Source organism: Scophthalmus maximus, chromosome 8 (genome assembly GCF_022379125.1).
Source record: "Scophthalmus maximus strain ysfricsl-2021 chromosome 8, ASM2237912v1, whole genome shotgun sequence".
In the NCBI taxonomy this organism is placed as follows: domain Eukaryota; kingdom Metazoa; phylum Chordata; class Actinopteri; order Pleuronectiformes; family Scophthalmidae; genus Scophthalmus; species Scophthalmus maximus.
In genome coordinates, this window is record NC_061522.1 from 23,146,906 (window position 1) to 23,173,404 (window position 26,499).

Below are 26,499 nucleotides of genomic sequence, written 5' to 3' on the forward strand. Positions count from 1 at the left end.
GTTGTATAAAATAGAAACACACTGTGTGATTGACAGCCGGTACAGTCTAACGGGTGCATGGTTTCAGCCTGGTGTAGCTGGACGCGCTCTCAGTCTGACCAAACCCTCCGCTCCTCCGATATGGTTACTTCTGGTTTCAAGGAACCAAGATGGCGCCGGGCCCAAAATGCTAAACTCGAGGCTTCAAAACAGCAGTTCGCAGACCAATGGGTGACGTCACGTTGGGTCGCACTGTTTTTAAAGATGGTCACCACAGTGTGTTTGAAGGCGAAAGTGAAATTTTTGGGGGGGGTTAGAGTTAGGTTTCACAAATCTTGTCTACAATCTTTTATACAGGAGCCCGCAGGAATGAGGAATAAGGTGTATTGGGGAAGTGAATTTAAATGACTTCTGTTTGGCATTATATGTAAAATACAAAAAACGCGTACAATTAATTTTACATTTCGGGGGGGGGGGGGGTTCAAAAGAGAATCGCGATGCATCTAAGACTCGATAATTTCTCCCACCGCTACCAGCCACACCGTCAGTGTCATTTTTGTCTCCCATGAAATGAAGGGTCAGTTACTGTATATCTACAGACGTTGGTTTGATTGCAACTTGATCGTTCTCAGTCAGCATGCATTTGACATGAATTCAATTTTTGTATGTATGTGAATGCTGCAAAATGTTAAATGGTTCTGAATTAATATTTAATTCAACATATTTTCATGCAGAACTAAGGCTACTTTAAATCAGCAGATTAGTAGCTGAAATTTTTGCTTTACGTTTGACCTTTTTAGACCCTGGTGTCTAACCCTAAAACGTTAAGCAGCAATTAGAAATTTTGTCAATGTACTGCAACTTTGTTTTGATTTATTCTATTTTCATCTGACGCCTATGGAGAATGAAGCCAGTTGGTTTGGAAAACAAACATTTGATTAAACTCTTTGAGATTCCATTTGTTGATTTAATATTTCGTTTTTAATATCAACTGTCATGTGTAGTTCCTCCTTGGACACTAGGGAAGGGTTAAGTGTTGTTTGAATTTGATCAATTCTGGTTCTCATCGATTTCCCACTTTAATTCCAAAATGGTTAAGAAGAAAACTCCATCATTAAACTAAAAAAGTCTGACAGAGTGCACAGAGCAACAGGATTATTCAGTTGGACTGGTGTTTGTGTCCATTATAGAGTCATTTAATCCTTCAGTAACAATATGCATGTATCTTCTCACCTGTGATTCCACAGTAACACGGACGATGTCCAGTGTTGCTAAACACACACGTGTTTGTTCTTTGTGCAGGTGGTGTGTTTGAGCGACAGATGGAAATGGCCCTGTGGTCGAACAGAGCTGCTGCCGGGGACATGGTTAGTCAGACGATCCACTCTGACAACATCCAGTGTAAGGTAAGCACACAAAGCTTTCAGTAGAAACCATTAGAGGTCCGGGATCAAACATAGAGGAAAGGGATAGGTTGGCTGCCAAGCGGCGCCACAGAGAACCCTGTAATTGTACCGGGGGGCTGTTCTGAATCAGTGCACATACTGCAGCCTGCAGGAATATGTGACAGAGTGACAGACTTTCCCTGTTGTGCAGTCTCCAGATGTGGAGCTCGTGGAGCCAGATGCAATGCTGGTAAAGGAGGAGATGGTGGAAGCAAACATGTCACAAGCCGAAGACATGGAGGAAGATGTGCCGCTTATTGGAGACGATGGTGAGTCCAGACAGAATATTGTAATATGTGCATATTAATCTATTCTGTGTGTAATGCTAGGTATTACAAATTAATACTGTGCTACAGACATTCAGGTCTTCAGTAGAGCCCCACCGATATTCCATTTTTCGGGCAGATGCCGATATATCAGACTAAGTCCCTAATAATAACTAATTTCCGATATCAATATATAGGCTGATATTCTTTATATGTGGGAAACTAATTTCAACACATGATACATCCACATATTACAATATTTCCCTCTGAAATGTAGTGGAGTGGAAGTATAAAGTAGCAGAAAATGACATGGGAATATTCAAGTACAAGTACCTCTAAATAGTACAGTACTTGAGTAAATGTACTTAGTTACATTCCACCACTGCGCCCTGCTAAACCAGGTATTCTCTACTCTATCAAGCAACAGCTTTGTTCTGTTTCTGAACCATTATTTCAGTGGACTGAACTCCAATCAGAAACGCCTTTTCTTGCTTATCAAAACATGTCATCTTTAGCAATATTTCACTGGTAATGTACAATGTTAACGGTCACAAACAGTTACTCGTGGTTCGTTGCTGCCAAGTCGAGACATGAACAGCGACAGGGCCTCTGCTATCAACGTGGAAAAGCAGACTTTTATATTTTAACCTTTGTAAATGCGGCCACTGGAATTGTTCAGTTGGAGGGCGTGACAAACCGCGACTCCCGGACAAAACAGTTTGGCGTCTCAACAGACTCATCCGACTCAATCCACCACTGAGCAGAAGAAAGATGCTCTGATGTTTACCTTTCATCTGCTACGTCACTGACTGTTCTGACTAACTACAGCCACTAACAAGCATTAGTGACATGCCCGTTGTCGGGAGCAGGGTTATCGAATGAGGGGGGATGTAGAGTTCAGCTCTGCGGGTTCAACTCACTTTCCACATCCTTTTTGTCCTTTGCAGTGAGAATTCATGAATCACTGATGAAAACTAGTAATGCCCCGATTGTGAAATATCAGATACCAATACCGATGTTTACAATAATAATTAGGCCGATACCGTTTGTTTATTTTGTTTTTGTGGTTATTCATTTCCCCTTTTGCAAAGAATGACGTCTTCATTATAAAAAATAACTGAACTGGTTTAAAGTCTGCAGCCCTCCATCACACTGTCTTTGAATGAGCACAAATTAAATCATACAAATTTATGAAACATACACATTTATTGTTGTGAAAAATTACTTTTTAAAAAGAATGGACAAATGTTTTTTTTCTCGTACTATACCCAGTGTAACATTATGCGACACAACAGAACATCAGCCAATGATATCGGTGAATGTTATCTTATTTGTGAATGTTATCTAACCGATCACTAATGAAATCTGATAATGAAAATAACTTCATCTTCTAGGGTTCTTCTGGCCAAATGCTAAAAGCCACAGAGTTCTGTGATCAGTCAGTGGAGTTCCTTGTATGATTTGACAAACAGTTTGTTAGACCAATACAGAGCTGCAACAGTCAACTATTTTGATAATCGATTAATCGGTTCAAGTAGTTTTTATGAAAAAAGTCTAAATTCTCTGATTTCAGCTTCTTAAATGTGAATATTTTCATTATGAAAAAAACATTTGCAGGAAGTGTTGAGTTTCATGGACAGCAACTTAACGGTGATTGATGAAATGGCAAATTAGATGTGACGGTAGATAATTAGGGAATGAAAGCAGCTGATCGTTATATTGATAATGAAGTGATTAATCAATGACTAAACTTGCAGATTCATCAGGAAATGACGATGTGAGGCCTGGTTATTTATCATGTAAGAAAATGAGACATGGTATTAAACTGTCGTGTTTTCTCCATCCTGTTGTGTCATCGAAGGAGTGCTGGAGTGCGTCCACCGAGGAGCTTCTGGACAGAGACCCAGTCTTGAAGAGCAGGACATCCAGTCCCATACACAGACCCAGACCCAGACCCAGGTTCAGACCTGCAGGACGAGGCCCACTGGTGCCAGAGGAGTGGAGGTCAGTGGCTCCTCCCCTCTCCTTAACTGTGAACTCGGTGCCTCTGTTCAGGACAGAGACTCGCTGCAGGAAACCGTAAACTCACAGCAGTATATCGATGATGGCAGCAGCGACTCGCAGTTTGACGGGTTGTGTGACAACGACACGAGCGCAAACTCGTTGGTTGAGGAGTTTTTTGATGAGCCCTCGGGGGTTGAGGTGGAAGGGCGGATGCCATCTTGTTCATATTCGATGGCAGCGGCTGACTTCCCATCAACCTCGACCAGTGTTAATGGCTGGGCTCAGTACAGCCCTGGGTTCTTACTGTCCCAGCCCGGCGGCGACAGCAGCACCGCACAACATCGACCCAGCACCAAGGAAAGACTGTTCGTCTGCAGCTACTGTGGTAAAGCTTTCAACCGCCCAAAGAAGGTGGAGATCCACCAACGTATCCACACGGGGGAGAAGCCTTTCAGCTGCTCCACATGCGGGAAGACGTTCTCCGAGGCTGGGAACCTGAGGAAGCACCAGCGAGTTCACACCGGGGAAAAACCATACAGCTGTGGGCTGTGTGGCAGAGGGTTCGCATGGATAAGGAACCTGAAGACACACCAGCAAAAGAGCCACCCTGAGTTTCATTCTGAAGAGGAGACGCAGGAACAAAACAGACCTGTGCTCTGAGCTCAAGTCCACTGTCGGTGACATCATAAGCTCCGACTGCGTTGGACTTCCTGCTCAACGTAAACTGTTCTTAAGAGCAGATTCTTAAGTGTTTTACATAGAAGTTAACTACATGAAACTTGTTTTAGATGTGTCAGAATGAGTTGAATTAGTATTATGTCTGCCTCTAGTCTCAAGCAGAAGGCTGCTTCTGGACAGAAACCTGTGACTTCATCAGTCTTTCCCGAGTGTTCTGCTCTATTGAAGGTGAAAAGATCGGACTCATCTTTACCAACATGTAGACCTGGCATGTGTTGTTTCATATCTTTCTGCTAAACACATGCTTTGGTAATAATACACACAGCTGGAGACGAGAGGAGCTTTTCTGCCGCGTTTGTCCCAGAAGCAACCTCAAGGAAAAAGCTTTTATTGTGAACAAATCCCACCAACACCGTTTCAGTCTGTCCTTCAGCCATTTCTGACTTCTGTACTCTGCCTGCGGCTCTCAGCCCTGTATAGTTTGATTAAAAAGCCTAGATGATCTCCTAAAACAGAAGCTCAGCGTAGTTTTATCAAACAAGCAGGAGGAGACAGTGCATCTTCTGGGGACTTAATCAGCGGCAGATTAATCCACACGTGGAGCAGAAGGATGGTGTGTTGGACTGAGTCAAAATAAACGTGTGTGTCTCTGATGTGTTTTTATTAGTTTCAGGACAATAACGGAGGAATTACACACCGGACTTTGATACACACACAGTTTTATAGGGAAGAGACAGTTAGTTTTTGAACAATAACATAAATGTCGTACATCACCAGATTTAGATGATAAGATGATGTAAGATCTTAGTCCTACGGTGGGGATGAAAACATCTAAAATATTTTTGGGATTGTGTACTTGTTGATAGACCTAACAAAGCTGTTGTCATGAACATTCTGCAGTCGGTTTATGTAAGATCAAAATGTTTGTCCCTGAAACGGAGGACAGTAAAGTTACAGTATAACGTATGGTGTAAATCACCCATACACCAGCTGTTGTGCCGTTACATAGAAATGTTTCCAGTCACACTTCAGACATGCTGACTACGTTGTTCCGCTGCAAGCACAACCAAATCAGTCAGAAATCAGATTTTGGCCCCGACTGTATTGTCACATAGAAACTTTAATCTGACAATAAAGTCCCACGGAGGCTGCATTTGAAGACCGACGGCCTCAAAGCAACGCAGCCAGGGCGACCCACTTCCAAGGCCCCTTCAACAGGAACGCTAATGTCACTCCTGAGTAACGAAGGGCCCAGTGGGTGGACAGGGCCGACCTGTCACAGGTCAGCGGCCGAGCGACAGTAAGAGCAGCGGATCAAAGCAGCTAACGTTGCCTCGGTGTTGGACACGCTGCTGATGCAAGTGGGGAGTCCTCCACAGAGCAGACTGCCTCAAACAACCACGTGAGATTTAATCCAGTATTCCTTCTAGTTTTTCTTCTTTTATCTTCCAAAGCGTTTTTTCACGTGGCCCTTGTCCTCGTCCATAAAGAGTAAACAGGGTTGGTGAGTGAGCAGCTTGGACTGTATGGAGGCGACTTTAACCAGTGTGACACTCCGAGGATGTATGGTGGGAGAAAAGGCTGTAGGTTGGAATTCAGGCTCTGAGCATGGGATCCATTTACCCCATGTAAATGTGTGGGGTTGTTCTAAATGTAACACATTACGTATGTTTTATAGTTTGACATATTTTGCATTCAGTTGTGGAATAAAAATGCACAATTATCAAGTGGAGTGTTTGATTTAACCAACCCCTTCTCTGAAACAACAACAATCATGATTCAGAAGAAAAAATGACAAGAAAATAATGAATCATCAATCAATTATTGAGTCGTGCTGGGTGTATAAAGCTCATGATGTTCCTCATTTGTAGGTTTCACTTTCACCTTCCTTGCCCAGCACTCGCATTGATATGATATATATTGATGGTATAACCAAATGTTACTGTGACTGTGAAGACTTGACTTTGAGTTTAATTGTCCAAAGGAGCACGACAGCGTGAGAAAGCTGTACGATTTGGTATCAGCCGGAGCTTTGCCGTTATTTCTCCTGCACCTGGTTCTGCCTCAGTAGAGGAGCTTTGCATCCAAACAGGGCTGCAACGAACCATTACTTTCCTAATCGATTAATCTGTCCATTATTTTCTCGATTAATCGATTAGTTGTTTGGTCCATGAAATGGTGAAAAATGTCCATCGTGTTCCCCAAACCGCAACATGATTTTTTGTTTTGTCCTCACACCAAAGATATTCAGTTTACTGTCGTAGAGGAGCAAAGAAACCAGAAAATATTCACATTTAAGAAGCTGAAATCAGAGAATATTGACTTGAAACGATTAATCAATTATCAAAATAGTTGCCGATTAATTTAGTAGTCAATTACTAATCGATTAATCGATTAACTGCAACTCTACAAGCGAACGCAGAGGAGTATTTATCTTTGAGCTACTTGAGAGCCACTGTTGGGTTTTCCAACAAAAACACTCAGGAATATAATTTGGATTATTAAAGCTACACCAATCAATATTTTGTATATGAACAGAAGATGATATAACTTTAGTATAAAAATGTTCACCTCACTGCAGAGAGAACAACGGGCTTCCATTCCTCCACAGTCACCACTAACTCAGTTTTAGCACTTTGATAGTTTATGAATGACCTTAAGCATTTCTTTACTGCGTATCTGTTTCACTGTGGGGGGCTGATACAGGGACCAGTACTGACACCGCTCCACTCAAACAAAGGTTATAAAATCTTATGTGACTCTCCTGATCCTCTTCATCACATTTGGACTCAAGTTGGATCTGCCACAGTCATGTTGTGCTCACACATTTCCTCTCGGTGTTGTGTCCGCAGAAGGAGGAGGAGCACGACGTGGTGCTGGTGAAGGTGGAGAACGTGGAGCCGGGGACGGGAGCTCTGAGCCAGACGGGCCTCAGCATACAGGAGGGTGAGTGGGCCATGTCCATCACCCCGTGGGATCCTTACAACACTCCTCTCTCGATTTTGAAATACGATTCTCACTTCTTGTACAATGGCAAAGCAGATCAAACGAATAGGAAAATGTCCACCAGTTTACGACCAACATCAAACCACTTTCGGTGTGTGATTGTCAGCCACCGGTTTGCACACACTGCAGCGACACGGAGAACAGATCTCCATTTAATCTGTGTTCTTGTCCATGTGTCCAGGGCTGGTGGAGTCGAGTACAGATGACTACAGAGGAGCGCTGCCTTTTGATGACGCCGCACAAGCTTCCACCAATCGGCTGTGTGACCTGCAGGAGTCTGGGGGGGGCTTCTCAGAGGTCAGCTACGGCCGTTCTTCACTGTGGACTAATGGGGGGAGTGGTTATTGTCATGACAACAGCCTCCCAGGGCCGTCCTCACACTGCGCCCCCCTCTCATATCTGCCAGACACACTCATTGGAGCGGAGCCTGGCAGCTCTGGGAGGGGATTGGCTGTTGAGAATTCTGCAGGAAGGGTATTGGCTGTGGAAAGCTCCAAAGGCTTCCACGCCTTCTTTGAGCAGGAGTGTCCTGTTATCGATCTGTCAGAGGAGTGTAGCCCCGCTCAGGCTCCGGGTGACACACAGGGGGGGGGGCTGTCGGCTCAGGGGTCACAACTGTTCCTGGACCCGGGTCCAAGTAAGTGTCAGGGCCGCTACAGCAGCGCTAACACGCAGCAGAAAATCCCCAGGAAGAGGGCTTGCATATGCCGCTTCTGCGGGAAAGGGTTCAGCTCGCAGGCAAACTTAGAATCCCACCTGAGGACACACACCGGAGAGAGGCCGTACGGCTGCAGCATCTGCGGCAAAAAGTTCTCCCAGTTCTGGAACCTGAAGATCCACAGGAACATCCACACCGGGGAGAGGCCGTACCAGTGCTCCCTCTGCCCCGAGAGGTTCTCGGACCCCAGCAACCTGAAGAAGCACCAGAAGAGACACCACCCACAGACATAGACCTGCAGTCAGGGGCGTGAGCATTCATCAATACTAGATGAGAAGAGTGATAGACTTTATTTAAAAGACAAGCAGACATCGTCTTTTAACTGTTCTAAACAGCATAGATATCTCTACATTTCTCCAGATGACCTCAAAGTGAAACATTTCAAACAGTAGCCAATGAGGAGTACCTGTACTATATGGCCCTCGTGAAAATTTCAGTACAATGTTCATCAGTACAAATCAGAGTCACGTCACACTCACCACTCTGTTTTGGACAGAGAAATGTGTCCACAGGCAGCATGTGTTTACTGTTGCTCGGTTACAAAGCCCTCATCATTGTGGTGCGTCAGCATTTTTTCCACACTGTGAACGTCAACACTTTGTTCCTCGCTGTGACAAAAGACACTGGCCCAACAGGCACAGGAACACCACTCGGCACTCGATGATGGGTCGTACACATCTGAGTTGTCAGTGACATTCAGCATCAGTTGTTGTAATGTTGACAGCGTAAGCCCTACCTCGTCTTCATTTTGACTGGTCGATAAGAGAGAAGCGACATTGCCTAATGTCATCTGAAAGCCCCGTACGCACAGTGAAAGAAGTCTAAAGTCACACCCTCCAACTGTGTCGTTTTAAAGAATTCATTTATATACAACCTATAAGTTCTGTTTGCAAAGTGATAGAATTAATTATCCAGAATTCATTTAGATTTCATTTCAACCCAAAACTGGGAATTTTTACCTCGAGGACTTTGAGCACAGTCATCACTGAACTTCCAAACAGCTGCGGCGGAACACAGGCCGGTGTTCCATTACTGATCCTGTTCTTTTCTTTTTGAGTGCCGTCAAGTTCCTGTTTATAAAACTCAACATCTTCACTCGGGTCACAGCAACAAACTATAGTATAATATAGTATATTCTACAGTACTGGTATTGAAAAAAGTAGAACCTGAAACTCGGAAGGGAGAATCCTTTCCTTTCCTCCATGACTGCCTGTCAGACCACACACACACACACACACACAGTTTAATTTTCCAACTAATCCTAATAGAAATTAAAATCATCACTGCAGGATTACGCTGGCTATTCTGAAAAGAAATATGGGGTTGCCCTCGAGGACAAATATGCAGACTCCTTGTTAATTTTAAGTGAAAAATTCTGTTCTGGAAGAGAGAATGTGAGAGCCGCAGAGTGGAAAAGATCATAACTCTGTTGTGTATGATCAAATATGCTTATAAAACATGGGGAATTAAAAATAAATCAGTCGGTCTCAGATGTGAGGCTGTGACCTTTGACCTACAGATCGAGGTAAATCGAGGCCCTGACAACAAATTGACCGTATCGAGTGCACGTATACAAAACAAGGCAAAGAAAGAAAACCTCACAGCCACTGAGATGATGAGACATTAGAGGCAGCGCAGGGCAGAAATATCCACCAAGTATTTCAATCATATATTTAAATCATGTTCTTCCAGTGGAAATACATTTAGTTTGCTCTGAATAATACAGAGTCTATGATTTCCATCTTCTCTTCTGTTATTTTGTATTGTGACTTGTGTCAAAGACTAGCTATTGTAGCATCAACATGTCCTGTGAATGTAACAGCAGTTGATTTTCTATTGTGTCACAATTTTGTAAAAAACAGTGTCCATAGTTGGAAATGTAAGTAATTAAAACTTTACAAAACATGAACGTGAATTTGTGTTTTTACTACAAATCGAACATTTACAAAATTGTGACACAATGTTATCTTCAAGTCTTTAACCCACACAGCAAATCATATTCTGATTCATATTTTGGTCATTTAAGTTTTTACTCAAATTTTTGTTCCGTCAGACATATGAAACATCCACAAACACTGTAATACAAACACTACAAACCAGTGTTTGTCAAACAAGAAAGAAAAAGAAGAACATATAAACATATATCAGTTTCCCCTTCTGATTCGTATTGAACAAATTAGACCTCGGAACATCTCTGGCTCATTCATTGTCTTTTCCGCAGCATGAGAGTTTCTGTCCTGCCGCCCTCAGCATGTACTGTACATCCAGCTGGTTCTGTGTGTCCTGGCTGTCAATCACACAGTATCCATGCCCCAATGCACATCGTGCTTTATCGTCTATTTGTCTGCAAATGGGACCATAACTTACAAAATGAGCATCATGCTGTATTAGAGGAGAGTTGAAACTAGCGTTCGAGACCATGAACGCCTCAGGAAAATAGTTACTGACAATGTATATCAAGTGAGAAGTGGAGTCATGTTTTTTCATAGACTTAAATAGAAACTGACTTCTTTTTGTAACCAGTGAGTGGCCCTCTGCTGGTCATTTGAGAGAATACCCATCTCTTTGTGAACAGATACAATAAGCAAGAGTCATGTTGGCTAGAAGAATTTGCAGATGTAACTCTGTCTTTTTACCGCTGTACAAAAATTAAGCTAAAATATGCCAGATACAGGTGTTTGCCATCTTGTGCTTTTCACGTCATTTGGAGCCAGGGTCTGCACAGCCAGCCAGCCACCAGGGGGCGATCAAGATGATTTGGCTTCACTTTTGGGGAGCGGTCATGTCGTCCATCTTTATTTTCTGTACATTGTTAGAGGGTTTCTTGTTGCATTTGTTTTTAGTCCTAATGCTAATTTCCCAGTTGATACAGTGCTACATGAATGCGTCATGCTTGTCACTCGCACACTGACGTGATGAACTGTTGGTCCACCGTCACCTAGACGACCCTGTGTCCTTCTGCTGTATCTCTACTCTGCATGAATTCCTGAGTTACACTACACTGAGCTTGTTCCTTGAGTCCAGTAACCCAGGTCTTAATGACGGTCTCTCCTTCTCCCCAGTCTGCAGCCCCCCGGTCGACCCCAATGACATCAGACGATTCCAGCAGTGCAGTGTCAGTCCAGCTCCGGGTACCAGACACCAACACGCCGGCCAACCCCGACGCAAAACAACGGCAACCACCACCAGCCCAGAAATCCAGTAACGGCGCCGCTCTCACCTCCGATTACTCACTGTTCGAGCTGGAGACCTTCTTCACCCGCTGGGCCCCTGATAATGAGTCCGTGTCGGCCCCCGGCGGCCCCTCGTGTTCCTTCAGCGCTGACGACTCGGCAGACTGCAACCCGGATGGAGTCACTATCGTGGACACTGAGCCACCAGTGTCCTCAGCGGCGAGGATGGGTGGAGGACTCTCCACTGTTCACACCCAGCCGTCTGCGTCACAAGGTAATACGCCGGCATCAGACAGTTGTGAAACCGTCATGTCAGACACATTACTCAGAGATTGACAGTCTTAGTTCATGTTCTAGCTTCAGGGTGGAAGCCGACAGACCCTCCAAACAATCCTGTTCTCCTCCGAGGCAGGAAAGTTACATAAGAACAACTGTTTACCCAGACTTTGGTACTGTGTGTTATTATGTTTTTTTCCCCCAGAGAGCTATTGCTTGGAATCTTGTCCTTATCTTTGTAAAGGTTATATTGATTTTTATTCAATTCAGTTGTCATCAGCAGTGTGGGCTGCTGAAGCATCGATCTGTTGGTGCCACTCCAGCCTCCAGTCAGTCTCAGAACTATCTGTCCGTCAGCAGCGCAGCTCATCAGGGCCCTCACCTGACAAACATTGTTGTTTTATGATCTGCTTACATGAAGCCTCAAAACTCACATTTATTCTGGGACCAGTACAGTACAGACTTCAGGTGAACACATGGTTGCAGAGATGATGCTTCACTCAGCACGGCAGAGGGAATGACAAATCCCAACGCGAGCAGACGCACATGTCTTGATTTAGGATGCATCACAAGTGCCCTCTTGAAGTGTGTGCGGACTGATACAGTATACGCGATGAAGTGTTTATTGTGTGTTCTGTGAGACGCACGATGGGAGCAGTATCTGCCGAGTGTGACAAGAAAAAAATTGTATTATCTTGAGTAAAATGATGAAGTGATGAAAGTGTGGTGACTCCGTGTTTCTCTGCTTCCAGCTCTGTCAGCAGGGACGTCTGCGCCTGCAACTCTGAGCATGCGGGCTCCATCCTCCCAGCGTCCGTGGAGCAGAGCAGCAACCACGATCAGAAGTGCTCAGTCAGTGCAGCAGCAGCAGCAGCAGCACAGTGTTCACAGCACGGCTGCTGCCACGAACACCGACAGTGGTGATAAAATATGTGTCTCTGGTATCAGCTCAACCTGCAGGACCATGAGCTCTGCGGCTCCACACTCAGCTTTACCTGTCAGGGTATCCCCGGCAGTGTTGGCCGGCATAGAGGCGGCCATCGCTGCGCAGCATCGAGCAAGCCTCCTGGCTCGCCACACCAAAAGCCAGGCTGCCGCCATGGTGCCCGGCGAGCAACGCAGGAAAACCTACGAATGCCGCGCCTGCGGCAAGGCTTTCTCTGGCCTGTCCAACCTGGAGGCCCACGAGAGGGTCCACACGGGCGAGAAGCCTTTCCGCTGCGACATCTGCGGCAAGCACTTCTCCGAGGCCGGGAACCTGAAGAAGCACCAGAGAGTTCACACGGGGGAGAAACCCTTCAGCTGCGAGCAGTGTGGGAAGAGGTTCGCCTGGATATGCAATCTGCGGACGCACCAGCAGTCCGCCACAGGCTGCGGACCACAGCTGAGGGGAGGGTTGGGACTGGGCTGATCACACACAAGCGCCTGGGCAGAGAAGGACAACCATTGCTAGTAGAATTGAATTCACACACACACACACACAGGGACTCTGCCTTTTTCTGGAAGCGTATGAATGAATGAATGAATGACGAGTGATAGATCACGTGCCGTGTATAGCGATGCTGCATGAATGTGAATGTGACTCATACTGTAAAGTGCTTTGGATGCTCTATAAGACTAGAGCATTACCATTACCTCTGTAAATCGAAAAGCCAAAAAATACTCCTGACCACTTACCACCATGTAGGTTATGTTGTTTTAGAGTTTTAAATGAGACATATGCTCATATTCAGGTTCATAATTTTAATTTGGGTGACCACTTGAAAAGGTTTTCATTCTCTAATGTTCAGTAAACCCATCAGTTTCCACAGACTGTCCATTCCTGCAGCTCCTGTCTCCAGCCTCTGTCTGTCTCTGCCACATTTTCATGTCTGCCACTGTCGAAGGACAAAGGGAAGACTCCGGAGCAGAAGGTGAGGATAATGCCCCTAGTACGTTGGTCGCCAGCCGCCATTTAAAACGACGAATAAGAGCGGCAACCAATCACGTAGCGATCTCTTAGCAGCTGGTTTACCGAGGACTTTGGGCTTTTTCTCAGCAGACCTGTTACATGCACAAAGACTTATTTAATCCACTGAAGGGAAGGGAGATATAACATGTCTCATTCAAACGTGTAGTTCCAGGCAGTCTGCTTCAATTAAGTGCAGCTCGATTTCAGCACATGCTACAAAATGCCGACTTATGAACGTGCAGACATTTGAAACTTGCCTGAATTTCCCAAAAAACACTGTGACATTTTAATTTTTAAACACATGCAAGTGTCTAACAGCTACCTGGGTGTTGGTGAGAGCACATTAACAGTCCCAGTGGACTGTGGTTTGTTAGTGATGTCATTGATTCTTATACTAAATGGACTAACACGTTGTCCATCGCCCTCTAACTTGTGTATCACTGTGAAGAGAAATATATTGTAGGGAATCAGTAACGCAATTCACAGATGACTGAACTGCACAGTTATTTGCAGGACATCAATGCAGAGGTCTGTAGCAACAACCCTGTTCTGCCTGTTTCTGCAGAGGATTAAATGGAAAGAACAGATGATCTACACGCGTGTTTTTATACTGTCACCCTAATGCAGTTTGTGATCCAAGCGTTTATCACCAGTCCTCGTGCATATGGAAGAACAGGGATGAGAGCACAAAACAAAAGATTGACCGTGACTCTCTGCCTGTGAGGACACACAGGTCTGGCTCCATAAGAGCAGACGTCTGTGAGGGAGCAAAACAGAAACATGAGAGCAACACATGATCTGATCAGTGGAGATGAACTGGCAGCAGTGTGTCACCCACAGGCGTGTCTCACCCGCTGCCTCCCTAAAACCACCCGCGTTGGACAAGCTTAAGAAAGGTCAAAACCATAGACAGTAGACGGTTTAGACGTAATACTTTATCAAGGAAAATACAACAAGTATTTGCACTTTCAAGTATTCTCAAGAAATTTTCAAGCGCGGCGCACACTGGAAAGAATTACAGAGAGGAAAAATTAGTCACAGAGAAAAAACAACGAGACCCTGAGAAAGAACCCTCAATATTGAGCATCTACTGTCTCCGTCTGCCTGATTCAACCTGCATCCATTGTTCCATGACAATCAGTGGCCTTCAATTTTAGATTTATACTCTACATTTAGATTCAATATTTAGATTTAGCATTGAGGTTTAACATTTGACATTTAGATTTAACATTTGACATTCAGATTTAACATTGACGTTAACATTTTACAAGAAAAGTAAATATCACAAGTTCACAAATATTACTTAAAATAATTCACATCACTTTTTTATACGTTGTTTGTTGCTAAATGTTTATTTCAGCGTGCTCCACTTTCCAGTCGGCGCCCAGTGATGCTGAGAGGTCCGACAATATTGATGCAAAGCAACTTGAATGTAAATGGTTCTGGCCTCACATTAGCTCTTTAAACACTTTGCAGATGCTCGAAGCCACTGATGTCGTCAAGGTGCTTCTTCAACTTTATAATTTTTTATATACACTATTTATACGTCCCATACACACCATGAGCCTTCGTTAGCACCAGATCTGGCCACAACTAGGTAAGATGAAGTTTCCATTGTAATAAGAACGCGTCTACAATCTGTTGTCAATGTAAACATCATTTATTTTGTTATCCGACGACACACAAGTTGGCTACTGAAACACATCGACCCCGCGCCCGGCTAGCTCAGTCGGTAGAGCATGAGACTCTTAATCTCAGGGTCGTGGGTTCGAGCCCCACGTTGGGCGGCCAATTCTTTTTTATTTTTTTATTTTCCCCAGTTCCTTAGTCTTCCGCATTGGCCAATCAGCAACGACGCCAGTTGCTCACCGGCACGTAGGCATTCGTTAATATAAAGTGTAAGTGGTCGTGAGCTCTACATTAGACTCATCACTACAGGCAAGTCACAGAAGTGTAAGTCTGTGTGTGTACTGTACCCAGAGGCTTTCGTTTCATCGTTTCACTTTCAATAAAAATGACATAAAACGACGATGCCAAGCCGAGTGCGTCTGTTCAATTGTTGTGTCCGGGAGAGAGAGGAAACAAAAATTAGCAGAGGATGGTTTCGATCCATCGACCTCTGGGTTATGGGCCCAGCACGCTTCCGCTGCGCCACTCTGCTCCGCACGACGCCCTTCAGGAAGTGTTATGTATTAAATCAAATCTCAGTCACGAGTCACGACGTGTTGTATATTAAATCAAATCTCAGTCACTCTGTCTGTGGGATGTACTGTGAGCAGGTTCTTCTATTTTTTTTTATATCTTCTCACTCGATGTTGTCTGGCTCGCCATTCTATACATGTAGTTCCACCTCTGTGCCACTGGAGGGCACTGCGAGCTAATACAGTTTACTGCGTTTTGGTAGAAAGAACAAATACTTTCAAAATGTAACTCTCGCAACATTTTTTGTTGAGAATGTCAAATTGTGAGTGTTGATTCTTAGATGATCTAAACTTGAAGACTTTGAAATTGGTTGGAAGTTACATCTCCTGTACCTGGGAGCACATTTGAGATCCGATTTATTCTACTCCATAATAATTCTACTGTACTATGCCGTTTCAGAGGAAATTTACTGTTGTTATTAATAATTTCATTCAAAAATACTTTTTCAAAAAGCTTGAATCATGAATTGTCTCCGCGTACTGTGAGGACTGTGTGGACCTCATCAGGTTCTAAACACATCTCAAGGAGCAAACCGGATGCACCTGACCACAGCCAAGGGTCTGAATACTTTTGTAAATGACATTTGTGATATTTGATATTGATTAATAATCAAGCAGTCTAAAAGAGAATTAATTTTTTCACAGTGGAGAGTGTTGATAACACCCAGGTATTTAGATTTAATTGTAATCTTATCAATTTGCAATTAAATCTACATGACAAACAAAGTAGAAAAAGGAGAATACTAAAGACCTTCTATTACCATGAAATCAGCTTTTACTTTTATTACTTTAAGGATATTTTGCTGAAAATTAACTTTAACTCGAGCAGGATATGAACTGCAGGATTCTTACTAACTTTACTGAAATATTTTCACATTGTTATTCAGTAAAAATGTCCGGAGCTTATTGTAAATATTATTTACACTGGCATAACATGCAGCCCAGTGTTCTACACACTGTATCTGCAGGACCACTCGATCCTCGCGGTTGTGGCCCTTTATGAGATCCACGAATAATTCCATCTCAAACCAGTTGCACTCACTGCTGACACGCTCCAACTGAAACTATGAATGATGCGCCTCAGCGGGATTATAACAGGAAGATTGCTGGATTACTTCCATCATGTAACATGTTAATGTACCCATGGGCACATTTTCAATATCAATTTCATCTGTCCACAGAAAAGCTTTGCTGTCATTGCACGTCCCGGGCCGAATATGTATTTTATTAAAGAAAAATAAATAAATGTCAGTCAACCTACTTTAACGACTGCTTCTTTGATTGACAGGTGGACTGAATAAAGATTTGAATGATTTAATAAAGACCTTAGTGATTTTTTAAAGACCAGAGTGATTTAAAAGATATCAGATAGACTAAATAAAGACCCAAATAAATGAATTAAGACTCGACTCATTGGAATAAAGATCTGATGGACTGAATATATCTGGGTGCACTTCGTGTGACATACTGCTACAACTGTACGTTCTGTGGTGTCAACAGGATTACAGGGTGCTCTCTGCTTCTGTTTAGTATTTACAGTAGTGATATTGTTGTGTACATATAAATGTACCCTTGGGCATATCTTCATATACACCAACACTGTTTATGAATGTATGAAAGCTTTTCATCTCGCTACCTCCAGAGGAAACTTGCCGAGCCGTGGTGTGGGCTCCACACGAGACATTTACACTTTGCTTCCGCCTGTAATTCTGTCCAGCGATGACGATGGATGGTACATCTTCTGCTTTTGTGACTACAATAGTCATTACGGCCTCTGACCCAGCCTGATACTCTTAAAAATGCAGACGTCTCAAAGTTAGGACTGAACAAAGCTTTATTTTTTGTAGTTTTTCCCTAAGTCAGCCAGTTCAGGGCTACTTGTGGTGATGCTGTCCCAGGATTCATCTGGACTACAAAGGTTTACAAGGTGAGACAGTTATTTCCCCATTTTGCTTGAGGAGAAAAACATTTCTTGTCGTTGAAACAAACACCTCACGTCCATAATCAAACATATAAACCAATGACAAAAACATCATTTTAAATGGTTTGTGGGAAAAATGGCAAAATGGGCCCACGGGTATGTTCAAACTAGATCACAATCACATTCTACTGTTTCCAAACCACGGACCTCGGCTCGGAGGACGTGCAACCAAAAGTACAGATTAAACAGAGCGACGCCACGGTTCCGCTGTGGGCGAGAGCGACCGCAGTCTGTACACAGTGTATTAGAGCGACGCTGTGGTTTAACCGCTGATGGAATGTTGTTCTTCACAGTGGGTTTAATACTTTTCCAAATATTTCCTTACAGTGCCACATTGAACAACCCCTGCTGCTGAAAGACCATCGTATATTCATTGCATGCAGAGTTTGAAGGAGTAGTTCAATCTTTTTTATTCCTCAAAGGACCAGAGCCTCACAACAGACTGTTCAGTCACTTCACCTTTTACTAGCTTGACATTTTAAGAGCAGGTTTAGACCTTGAAGAGGTTTCAACTGCAGCGTCATGTTCGAGCCGAAGCCTGTGAGTGGGTCAGCAAACGATCTCTACTTGTTTGACATCCTCCTTATTGATCTGGTCCTCACCCTCTGTCTTCTCCCTCTTCCCTGCCTCGCTGTCTTCTGCCTCTTTCTCCATCCTCTCACCTTTCTCCAGCGCGCCTCCCTCGAGTTCCCCTTCCGCCCCCTCCTCGGCCGCCGCCTTCCTCCTGTCGCGCAGGGCGCAGGGCAGGCAGTTCGCCAGGAAGAGGACGGCGGAGAGGCCGAGCAGAGAGAGGACGGCGCCCACGCCGACCTCCAACTCTCGAGCTCCCCGGTCGTGGCCCCCCTCGCCCCTCTCTCCTTCTTGCTCCTGGCTCGGGGAGAAGTACACAGAGCTCTCCTCCTGGCTCGGCGTCAGCGCAGCTCTCTCCAGGTTGTTCCGACTGACCATCCCTCCGTTCCCCACCTCGTTCCACTTCCGATCAGTCACCCTCGCACTCAGGTTGTCAGAATAGTCGTGGCTCACATTCCCTCTGTTGACCTCGTCAAAGTTGGACGTATAGACGTTGCTGTCCGACTCCACCAGCATGTCTGAAATGTCAAACTCAAACTCCTCACCCTCCTCATCCTTGTCCCGTGCTGGCTGCAGGAAGCCCAGGTCAAGGTTAACTCTTATCCAACCGGATCCCGTCGCCAGCCTCCTCGTCCTGCCCCCTCCTCCGGCGTCTGTCCAGTCCGTGATGCCTTCAGTGATCAAGTTGGAGGTGATTGGCTGGTCAGTGCACGTTGAAACCAGCAGTTCTGCTCGCAGTAGAGGCCCCCCTCCGTCGCCCTGCGCAAAGATGCGTTGGTTGGGGCCCGGTGTGACCACCACCACAGTCTCAGCCAGTGAGGAGAGACGCAGGAAATGGGGGAGGTCGCTGAACGAGGAGAGGAGGGAGGCGGTGTCGTCGCTAAACTGAAGCCAGGCGCTGATGGAGGCCTCCTGCCAAGAAATGAGAAGATGTGAATGAAAAGACGATTAGGCCTCACAAGTCACCGACCTGGTGGGGATTTTTGTTTTGGCTTAATCATCATCATTATCATCATCATCATCATCATCATCACCAGCAGCAACTACACGATCATCTGGCATCTGAAGGTTGACAAAGCTTCTTCGGAATGTCTCTACAAAATTTCACAGCAATGGATTCAATATTTGTTCAAATCGGTGAGTATGTCACGACTCCGGGTGGCTTCAAGGTCTCTCAGAAGGTCTCAGCTTAGCGGGTCAGTCATGATGTGAAGCTGGTGAGAAGGTTTCAGAAACGTACACAGAAAGGTTTTGTGGGAGGGGGACTCACATGTGGGCGATTCACACTGAATATCTGCTTTATCTGTGAAGCGACAGTGGACGCAGGATAAAAAGAATTTAGTCTTCACACATCATAAATGGCCGTTCGCTAACCTGCTGGTGGCTGTACAGGATGTTGTAGGCCGTCACCGTCGTCGTGACGATGGAGGGGTGGGCGGGGCTTCCCGTGACTGACATACCGAGGCCGCTGACCACTTGCACGGACAGGTCGGCAGGGGTCACAGGGTCGGAGGTCACAGTGATGTCACATCTGCCCAGCACACCGTCCCACTGCTCAGACACAACCTGAAAGAGAGAGATGATGATGATGATGATGATGATAATGATGATGATGATAGAGGGAAGAGAAGAGGTCCAACTGAAATAAGTATCACCTACATGGAGTGACGTCTTTCCCGGCCGTAAACCAATCAGGTCGTTCTGGGTGCCGATGGAAGCCACTCCCGGGTCTTCTACTCTTAGCCAATCATGGACCAACTCTGTCACATCCACGAACCAATCGGACGAGTGTAAGAGATGTACAGTCCTGCTGCGTGAGTCCTGAGCGGTGAACTGAGTCAGAACCTGAACCGCGGAGCGCTGATACACCGGCACACACCTGAAGAGGCAGGACACACGGGGGTAACGCAAGTGTGTGTGTGTGTGTGTGTGTGTGTGTTACACATCATTTGTTCTCAAGCCCTTTAGACTGAAAACAGAACGAAACAGTCTCAAACTTGGTACATTATGTGCGTGTCTGCACTTCACTGAATGTAGATTATATGATAGAGTCTTGGGTTGCTAAGAAATGAGAAATCCCAGCTGGCGGCGACAGGAGGATTAATTCAGAACACTCATCGCAGAGATTTGCACAGCTGGTCTGTTTTTTTTGGTTAAATAAATAGAGATTTACCACCAATATGACTGTTGTCTCAAAACTATGCAGTTTACTCACATTTGTTGAGCTTAAATATTCCACAAAGATTGAAAATTAAATCTAAGCCGTGTTTTATGAAAACATCTAGGGCAATGAGTTAAGCTCTAAGGGGGGGGAGGGGGGGGGGGACAGGAACTTTGTGCTAATGTGACTCTTAGACAGATATCATTTTTTATTTATTTCTGTTTTAATTGAGAACCACGCAACTGTTGATGCATCATAGTAAAAAAGGGCCACTGTATTTCCACCTAAGGTGGCAGATATACTTGCTTTTCAGCCATGCGTTCACATAAACAACTAGAGGCATTGTGTTACAGGAGTATATTCCACACCACAGAATTTTCATTCTGTGAATAAAACAACAGCGAGACACTGGAGGGAGGTTTTTCTGAGATCACAACAGTAACGGCAACTGAGGTTCCATCATGTATGATATGTGAGGCCGTCGTGAGAATGAATTAGATTCTTCAAAAGGAAACAGTAGGGTTTCAGTTTTGATTCTCTTTATGTAGAGAAACACACAGAAAGCCTATAACTAAATGAATGAATCAAATAATGAACACAGAGCCAGAACTCAATGGGTCTGTCGCGTTACCCGTCCTCCGTGAAGTGGTTCCAGCCACTGATGGCGTTGAGAACGGCGTCTGACAACGACACCCGCAGGGGCACCGACGGGGCCCACACCTCGAGGCACACCGAGCCGCTGAGCGTGCCCAGGACGAACTCCACCACGGCACAGGTGTTGCCCAATCCTGATTCGCTGCCATCCACAAAGAGGGTGGAGCAATCACTGGACACCTGTGGTCAGGATGGAGACAGAAAACAACAACATTTGAGGCTCTATCATATTTATATATCATTTGAATTATTGGACCTTGTTTTTATTCAAACCTAGCTCAAGCTGTCCTGGTTAAAGATGTGGGAACGTACAGAAGCTAACCAGTGTGCCAAGTTAGTCTGATATTGATAATGTATGATGCACCTTGACAGTGTTCTCATTGGTGGAGTGGCACGTGACGGCCGAGGAGACGTCCGACACCCTCCCACCGCGGCTTACGGCCAGCACAATGACAGGAAGTGACACTGGCTGGTTGGTCAGTATGGCGGTGTTGATGATCTTGTTACTCTGAAGAACAGAAAACACTCAATCGTGTATCATGTTCAAGTCAAAGCAAATCACATTAGTCGAGTACATCAATCCATACATGACGTTTACCTCTGTGATGGGAGCAATGCCAAAGATGTGTCGATCCGTGAACGAGAAGGTGCTCACCGCTGCCCCTCGTGGCGACGGGGGGTTACTACGCCCCGAGTACTCCACCCACCAGTTGGCCGACACTGTCATGGCGACGCCGAAGCTCCGCCTCAGGCCGTCTACCGACAGACACGCGACCTGCTGGAGGACAACGGGACTGCAGGGCGACACAGATTGCAGACTGAGCAGGTCAGTGGGTCATCACTCAGAGCTTCTACTTCTGAAACAATTACTGCAGAGGGATCATTCAGTGATACCAGTGAGACCACACAGATGAGGACTCTGCTAGGAAGTTCTGACATCTCTACATCTGAACCATCACTCATTATCTCCCCCAAGCAGATGACGGTTGGGCCCTTGTCTGTCTGTTTGTGAAGATGATTGCACAAAAACTACTGAATGAATTCCCACAAAACTTGGTTGAAGGATGGGACATGTGCCAAGAAAAAACCTTAGCTACAGAGCCTCACTAGGTCTGCATCTGTCACTCATCGACACACGGAACTGAGGTGGAACCAAACTCCGCCTACTTGTGTGTGTGCTGGAGTGTGCTGTGTTTGTGGCAGAGGATGGACACCACGTCGTGTCTGGAGCCTTGACTCCTCTCCAGGTTCACTGTCCACAGGTCGGAGGTCAGAGTCCTCTGGGCCACCATCGACACCAAGCCCTTCTTCACCTTCAGCCTGAAGACACACAGAATTTCAATTTTAAATTGTAGTTTGTTGGCGGTATTCTAAGAAAAAGAAGGCAGCTTGACTTCACATGTGCAAACCTTATGACAACGAACTCAGCGCTGAAGTTGGACCTCAGATTCACAGACATCCTGATTGGCTGTCCTATCAGGACCGGGCCCCTGTGGTAGCGAATCACGACGTGTGAGTCCAGGCTAAGTTCCTCCTCTTCCTGTCTGTTCAAGCAGGCTTCTTGTCCGTTGGTCCTGCTCTCCCGCTCCTCCTCCTCCCTCAGTGCCACTGCTTTGATATGGAGGAGCTGCCTCTGGGACTGAGCGTCCGTGTCCTCCACACATCTGGATGGGAACAAGCAGGTCGACAGGTGTTTGTCGAGAGAGAAGAGAGAGTCGGAGAGGGAGGAGTCTCCGCATGTTATCACACTCTCTGCAACCTACCCTGGTGGTGTTAGCTTTGGGTTGGCCACTGTGTCGAAGGCGGAGTAGTAAAGCTGTATCTGGTTTCTCGTGGGGCCCTTTGGGTATCTGAGGGCCTGCGGAACATCTGCCCGGGGGTCCCCATCCACACCTGGATGGAATCTAAATGAAGACATAAATGCAATGTGTCACATCTGATTAGAGGATCATCGTTGCCTGCAGCTCACGGAGGAAGACAAGGATCCATGGGTCTCTAAGAACTAGACCTCATCCTCCTGTCTGAAGATGAAGGGCTGCAAATACCAACATGTTCATGTTCTTGAATTTTTCTCTCACTCCAAAACTCTTTCAACTGCACAAACATGTGGTAATTTGCTAATGTCAGTCTAAAGAATGCAATCTGTTCATAATGAGGGTGCTTGTTTGTGACATTTGTTCATTAGCATAATTGATTCACCTACATATATATACCAAAGAACCAAATTGCCCCATAATAAGGAAAATTTAACATTGCAGACCCAAAACCGCGGTGACATAGTGATATAATGGGAACATTGGTCCAGTTTAAAGTGTAATTGACTTTAAAAAGGAGGAAGTCATTCTGATTACCTCTACAATGTTTTTGTAGAGATAATCAGCCCCAAGTACTGGAATGGAACAGTCACATCACATCACTGATGGCTGACATCATCTCAGTGTTTCTACATTGACGTAATGATTTATTTGACATGGAATGAAGAATAAATGATCAACTTAAGACACCTCACCTAAGTGAAGGAGAAGTCCCACGCTGACGGTTGACAAGGCCGCCGTGGTGATGTCCTCGCAGCCGCTCCCGCCTGTGGACGGGGTTGTGAGGGTGGATGCCACCACGCCACTTCTTTGAATCCTTATGTGATTGGTTTGTGCGTTGAACCTCGAACCAGTCATTGGGCAGGGTCAGAGTTACCACACATAGCCCTAGTGGAGGCTGGGAGACAGGACAGATAGATGGACGGATAGAAACATTGAATAACTGAGGAAGACAGGGAGGAAACACTGCAGGTTCTCACCTGTATTATACAGGAGGCCCTGTGCTCCTCGGTCTCTTTGAAGGCATGCAGGGTAACACAGGTCCTCCTGGGGTTGGTCTCACCCCACTTGTGGAACAGTGTCCTCACCCTGAACCTTTCCTGCCCATCCTCATCCCTCTCTCTCTCCACATGCTCTGACAGGAGGGAGGCAGACAGAGGGGGGGAGAGAGGGAGGATGGCCTCTGACACGAGCTGTGGAAAGACGCAGAGGTATGACGCTATTAGCTTTAGAGGTCGGTGCAGAACTATAACATAGATCCTCAGTTAACCCAACAAGACAAATCTCCCCCGTCCTTTTCCCCTCACCTCTGTCACTGAGTAAGGGCCAAATGAAGCCTGGAGGCCCGGTCGGGGGCCCCAGCTGGGTGGGGGCACCATGAAGAGGCTCTTCGAGAAGGAGAAGGGGCTGGAGTTGGAGAAAAGAGGGCCGAGCTCCGCCTGGGACAGGGGGAGGAACTGCCAAGGAGGGGGGACGACTGACATGTGGACGGGCAGGGAAGGAGGGAGAGGAGGCTGCAGGAGGGACGGAGGAACTGAGGGAGTGAAAAAGAAAAGAGAAGGAGGAGTGTGTTAGAGAGTGAGGCATGTCAGCCTTCTTATGATTATGATCAAGAGAAATTAATCACATTTTTGAGAAACTCAAGGTGCTTGAAAACTCATTAAATGTTGCATGTGGCCAAATGGCGTGATGGTCCCTCTATAAATCTTCAATGAAGTAGCCCGATGTACAAAATGTGCTATAGGCACATGTAACATCCCAAGAGTTTCCCTCACTTACAGCTGTCACACAAACAAATTCCTCCAAGAGGAATTCATCGGACCAGTTTCAAATTTGGCAGTTATGGTGAACTGTGAAGCTGTTGTCTTTTTGTTGAATTGGCGTGTCCATTTCAATCTGTCGCCATGGAACAAGAAGTTGTTGTCGCTCAAAGATCCACCCTGTTCCAACCTGCACATGTTTGATAGGTGTGCTGACCAGGAGACATGTAGATATTGATGCTCAAGTATGGTCAACTGAAACGATCACTGCGTCACATGAGCAAAAAACACCCAAAAAACACCAGCACCCCTGACGTGCACGAGCTGGTGAAGGCCTGTTCAACACTGTTTCAATTGAATTATTGTTGTTTGTTCACTGTGCACGGCTGAGGTTGCGTTCACCTTCATCTGCCGAACAAGGGAACGTTTCTCAGAGCTCCTGCTGAATCTCAACTTTAACGCCTGTGAGATTTTTGATATCACAATAGTTAAGGACCAATCATGGGCCAGTTTGCAATTAAGTAATGAGAAGCGTGAAGCCCCCAGGTGGCTGACACTAAGAATGGGCTCTTCAGTGATCTAGTGTCTGGCATTTAAACTTTTCAAATGAATGGAATTGTTCATTTTAAAGGTTAAAGCAGTGTGTGGGATACATAGTGTGAGAGAATTAAAGGCTGAGAAGAACAGGAGGAAAAAATAAAAAAATAAAAGGAGCAAACAGCCATGAACAAGAAAGATTCCCATAAACAGATACGGTTCATGTTGACTCTCACCATAGTAAAGACTCACCTGCTATGAAGATCCAAAAGAGCAGCAGCATGCTCCCACCGGACCAGCTGACACGCGCCATCACCCACTGACCTGATGCAACACAGTATCGCAGCATGACACTGTTCTCTATCACATAACGTTTAGCAACATCCTGCACCAGTCTGAGCAACGTTTGACATTTTGGATTATTGAAAAACATTTCCCCAGCCTCATGATTTAAGGAAGTTAAGTTGACATGACCACGACCACAGATGATGACCATGTTCTTTAATTGTTGCTTATGTCTAAACCATACGAACGCAGTCATAAATATGAAGGAATATCACATCACTGAATGTTAAAAAAAAAAAAAAGAGTCTCCACTGGTTTTAAAATTCATTCACTTCCTCTGCAGCTTTTGAGCAAATCACAGCTCTTCATCGACAGATTATTTTTTTCAGGAAATATTGCCAAAATGAACAAGAAGGATTAGGATTAGGATGTGAACACTTAGTGTTGAAAATGATTATAGCATAAAGATAGAGGGACACAAAATAAACAAATAATATTGACAGTGTGTCCCACACACACACCGCACACACTCAAACACACACACACACACACACACTCACACACACACACACACACACACACACACTCCAGTTATTTTACCCACCTACTTCAACTCCAGATTCCATCTTTTCCTCGAGGCATTTTTCAGATGTACGATCCCTCTGTCATTTCACATTTTGCAACAGGAATTTAAAAAACATCTTCACAAAAACAATTCCAGAAAGAAAATCAGTCAGAGTAAACCAATGCTCTTTTCTGTCTCCCAGTCTTCTCTGCTGGTCTACTCTCCTCGTTCCCTCTCTGTCGCACAATACGGATTTATGTGTTTGAATCAGTAAATAATCCCCCCTCTCCCCACGTCCACCCCCCCTCCCCTTCTTTACAATCTCGTTTCTTTTCTTATGGATGTTGCTTCTGACCTCACCCCTCCCCTTTTAGTTGCTTCTTTTTGCTCGACACAGTTGTTTGCAATTTAAAGCTACTTTTACAAAATCCCTGTTCCACTGTACTGGCCAGCCTGTCTGGCCTGCCTGGCTCCG

At 45.3% G+C, this 26,499-nt stretch overlaps 2 protein-coding genes and 2 non-coding genes across 5 annotated transcripts in view; 2 read left to right on the plus strand and 2 right to left on the minus strand.

Annotated features, from left to right (window-relative positions):
- The window catches only part of LOC118312445, a 37,305-nt gene extending 23,219 nt beyond the window's left edge, over positions 1 to 14,086 (plus strand). Inside the window, exons 14-20 of the mRNA XM_047333912.1 lie at positions 1,282 to 1,385; positions 1,576 to 1,693; positions 3,552 to 3,694; positions 7,225 to 7,318; positions 7,560 to 7,675; positions 11,159 to 11,543; positions 12,298 to 14,086. Of these exons, the coding sequence (XP_047189868.1) occupies positions 1,282 to 1,385; positions 1,576 to 1,693; positions 3,552 to 3,694; positions 7,225 to 7,318; positions 7,560 to 7,675; positions 11,159 to 11,543; positions 12,298 to 12,956 (1,619 nt within the window). The 3' untranslated portion in view covers positions 12,957 to 14,086. The remainder of the gene's footprint in view (positions 1 to 1,281; positions 1,386 to 1,575; positions 1,694 to 3,551; positions 3,695 to 7,224; positions 7,319 to 7,559; positions 7,676 to 11,158; positions 11,544 to 12,297) is intronic.
- A 1,124-nt stretch (positions 14,087 to 15,210) lies between these two features.
- On the plus strand, positions 15,211 to 15,283 carry trnak-cuu. The gene has a single exon. It is a non-coding gene; the product is annotated as a tRNA-Lys (tRNA).
- A 302-nt stretch (positions 15,284 to 15,585) lies between these two features.
- Positions 15,586 to 15,657, minus strand: trnam-cau. Its single transcript has one exon. It is a non-coding gene; the product is annotated as a tRNA-Met (tRNA).
- A 1,856-nt stretch (positions 15,658 to 17,513) lies between these two features.
- Positions 17,514 to 26,250, minus strand: tmem132a (transmembrane protein 132A). 2 transcript variants are annotated; one of them, XM_035637017.2, is made up of 14 exons: positions 26,064 to 26,250; positions 25,427 to 25,498; positions 24,185 to 24,411; positions 23,858 to 24,070; positions 23,573 to 23,775; positions 22,827 to 22,967; positions 22,473 to 22,727; positions 22,231 to 22,383; positions 21,662 to 21,857; positions 21,428 to 21,571; positions 21,041 to 21,243; positions 19,908 to 20,127; positions 19,623 to 19,814; positions 17,514 to 19,160 (listed from the first exon to the last, which is right to left on the minus strand). In XM_035637017.2, exons 1-14 carry the CDS (start codon positions 26,083 to 26,085, stop codon positions 18,228 to 18,230), a joined length of 3,174 nt encoding a protein of 1,057 aa, XP_035492910.2. In that variant the 5' UTR covers positions 26,086 to 26,250; the 3' UTR covers positions 17,514 to 18,227. The 2 variants fall into 2 exon arrangements, with proteins under 2 accessions (XP_035492910.2, XP_035492909.2); XM_035637016.2 differs by lacking the exon at positions 26,064 to 26,250 and having other exon boundaries at positions 25,427 to 25,920.
- Positions 26,251 to 26,499: the final 249 nt, after the last annotated feature.

Coding starts and splice junctions, on each gene's coding strand:
- tmem132a (XM_035637016.2), bottom strand. CDS start 25,715: ATGACTGCGTTCGTATGGTTTAGACATAAGCAACAATTAAAGAACATG. Junction 21,572..21,661: donor GCATTGCTCCCATCACAGAG/GTAAACGTCATG, acceptor TCTGTTCTTCAG/AGTAACAAGATCATCAACAC. Junction 19,815..19,907: donor CGGGAAAGACGTCACTCCAT/GTAGGTGATACT, acceptor TCTCTCTTTCAG/GTTGTGTCTGAGCAGTGGGA.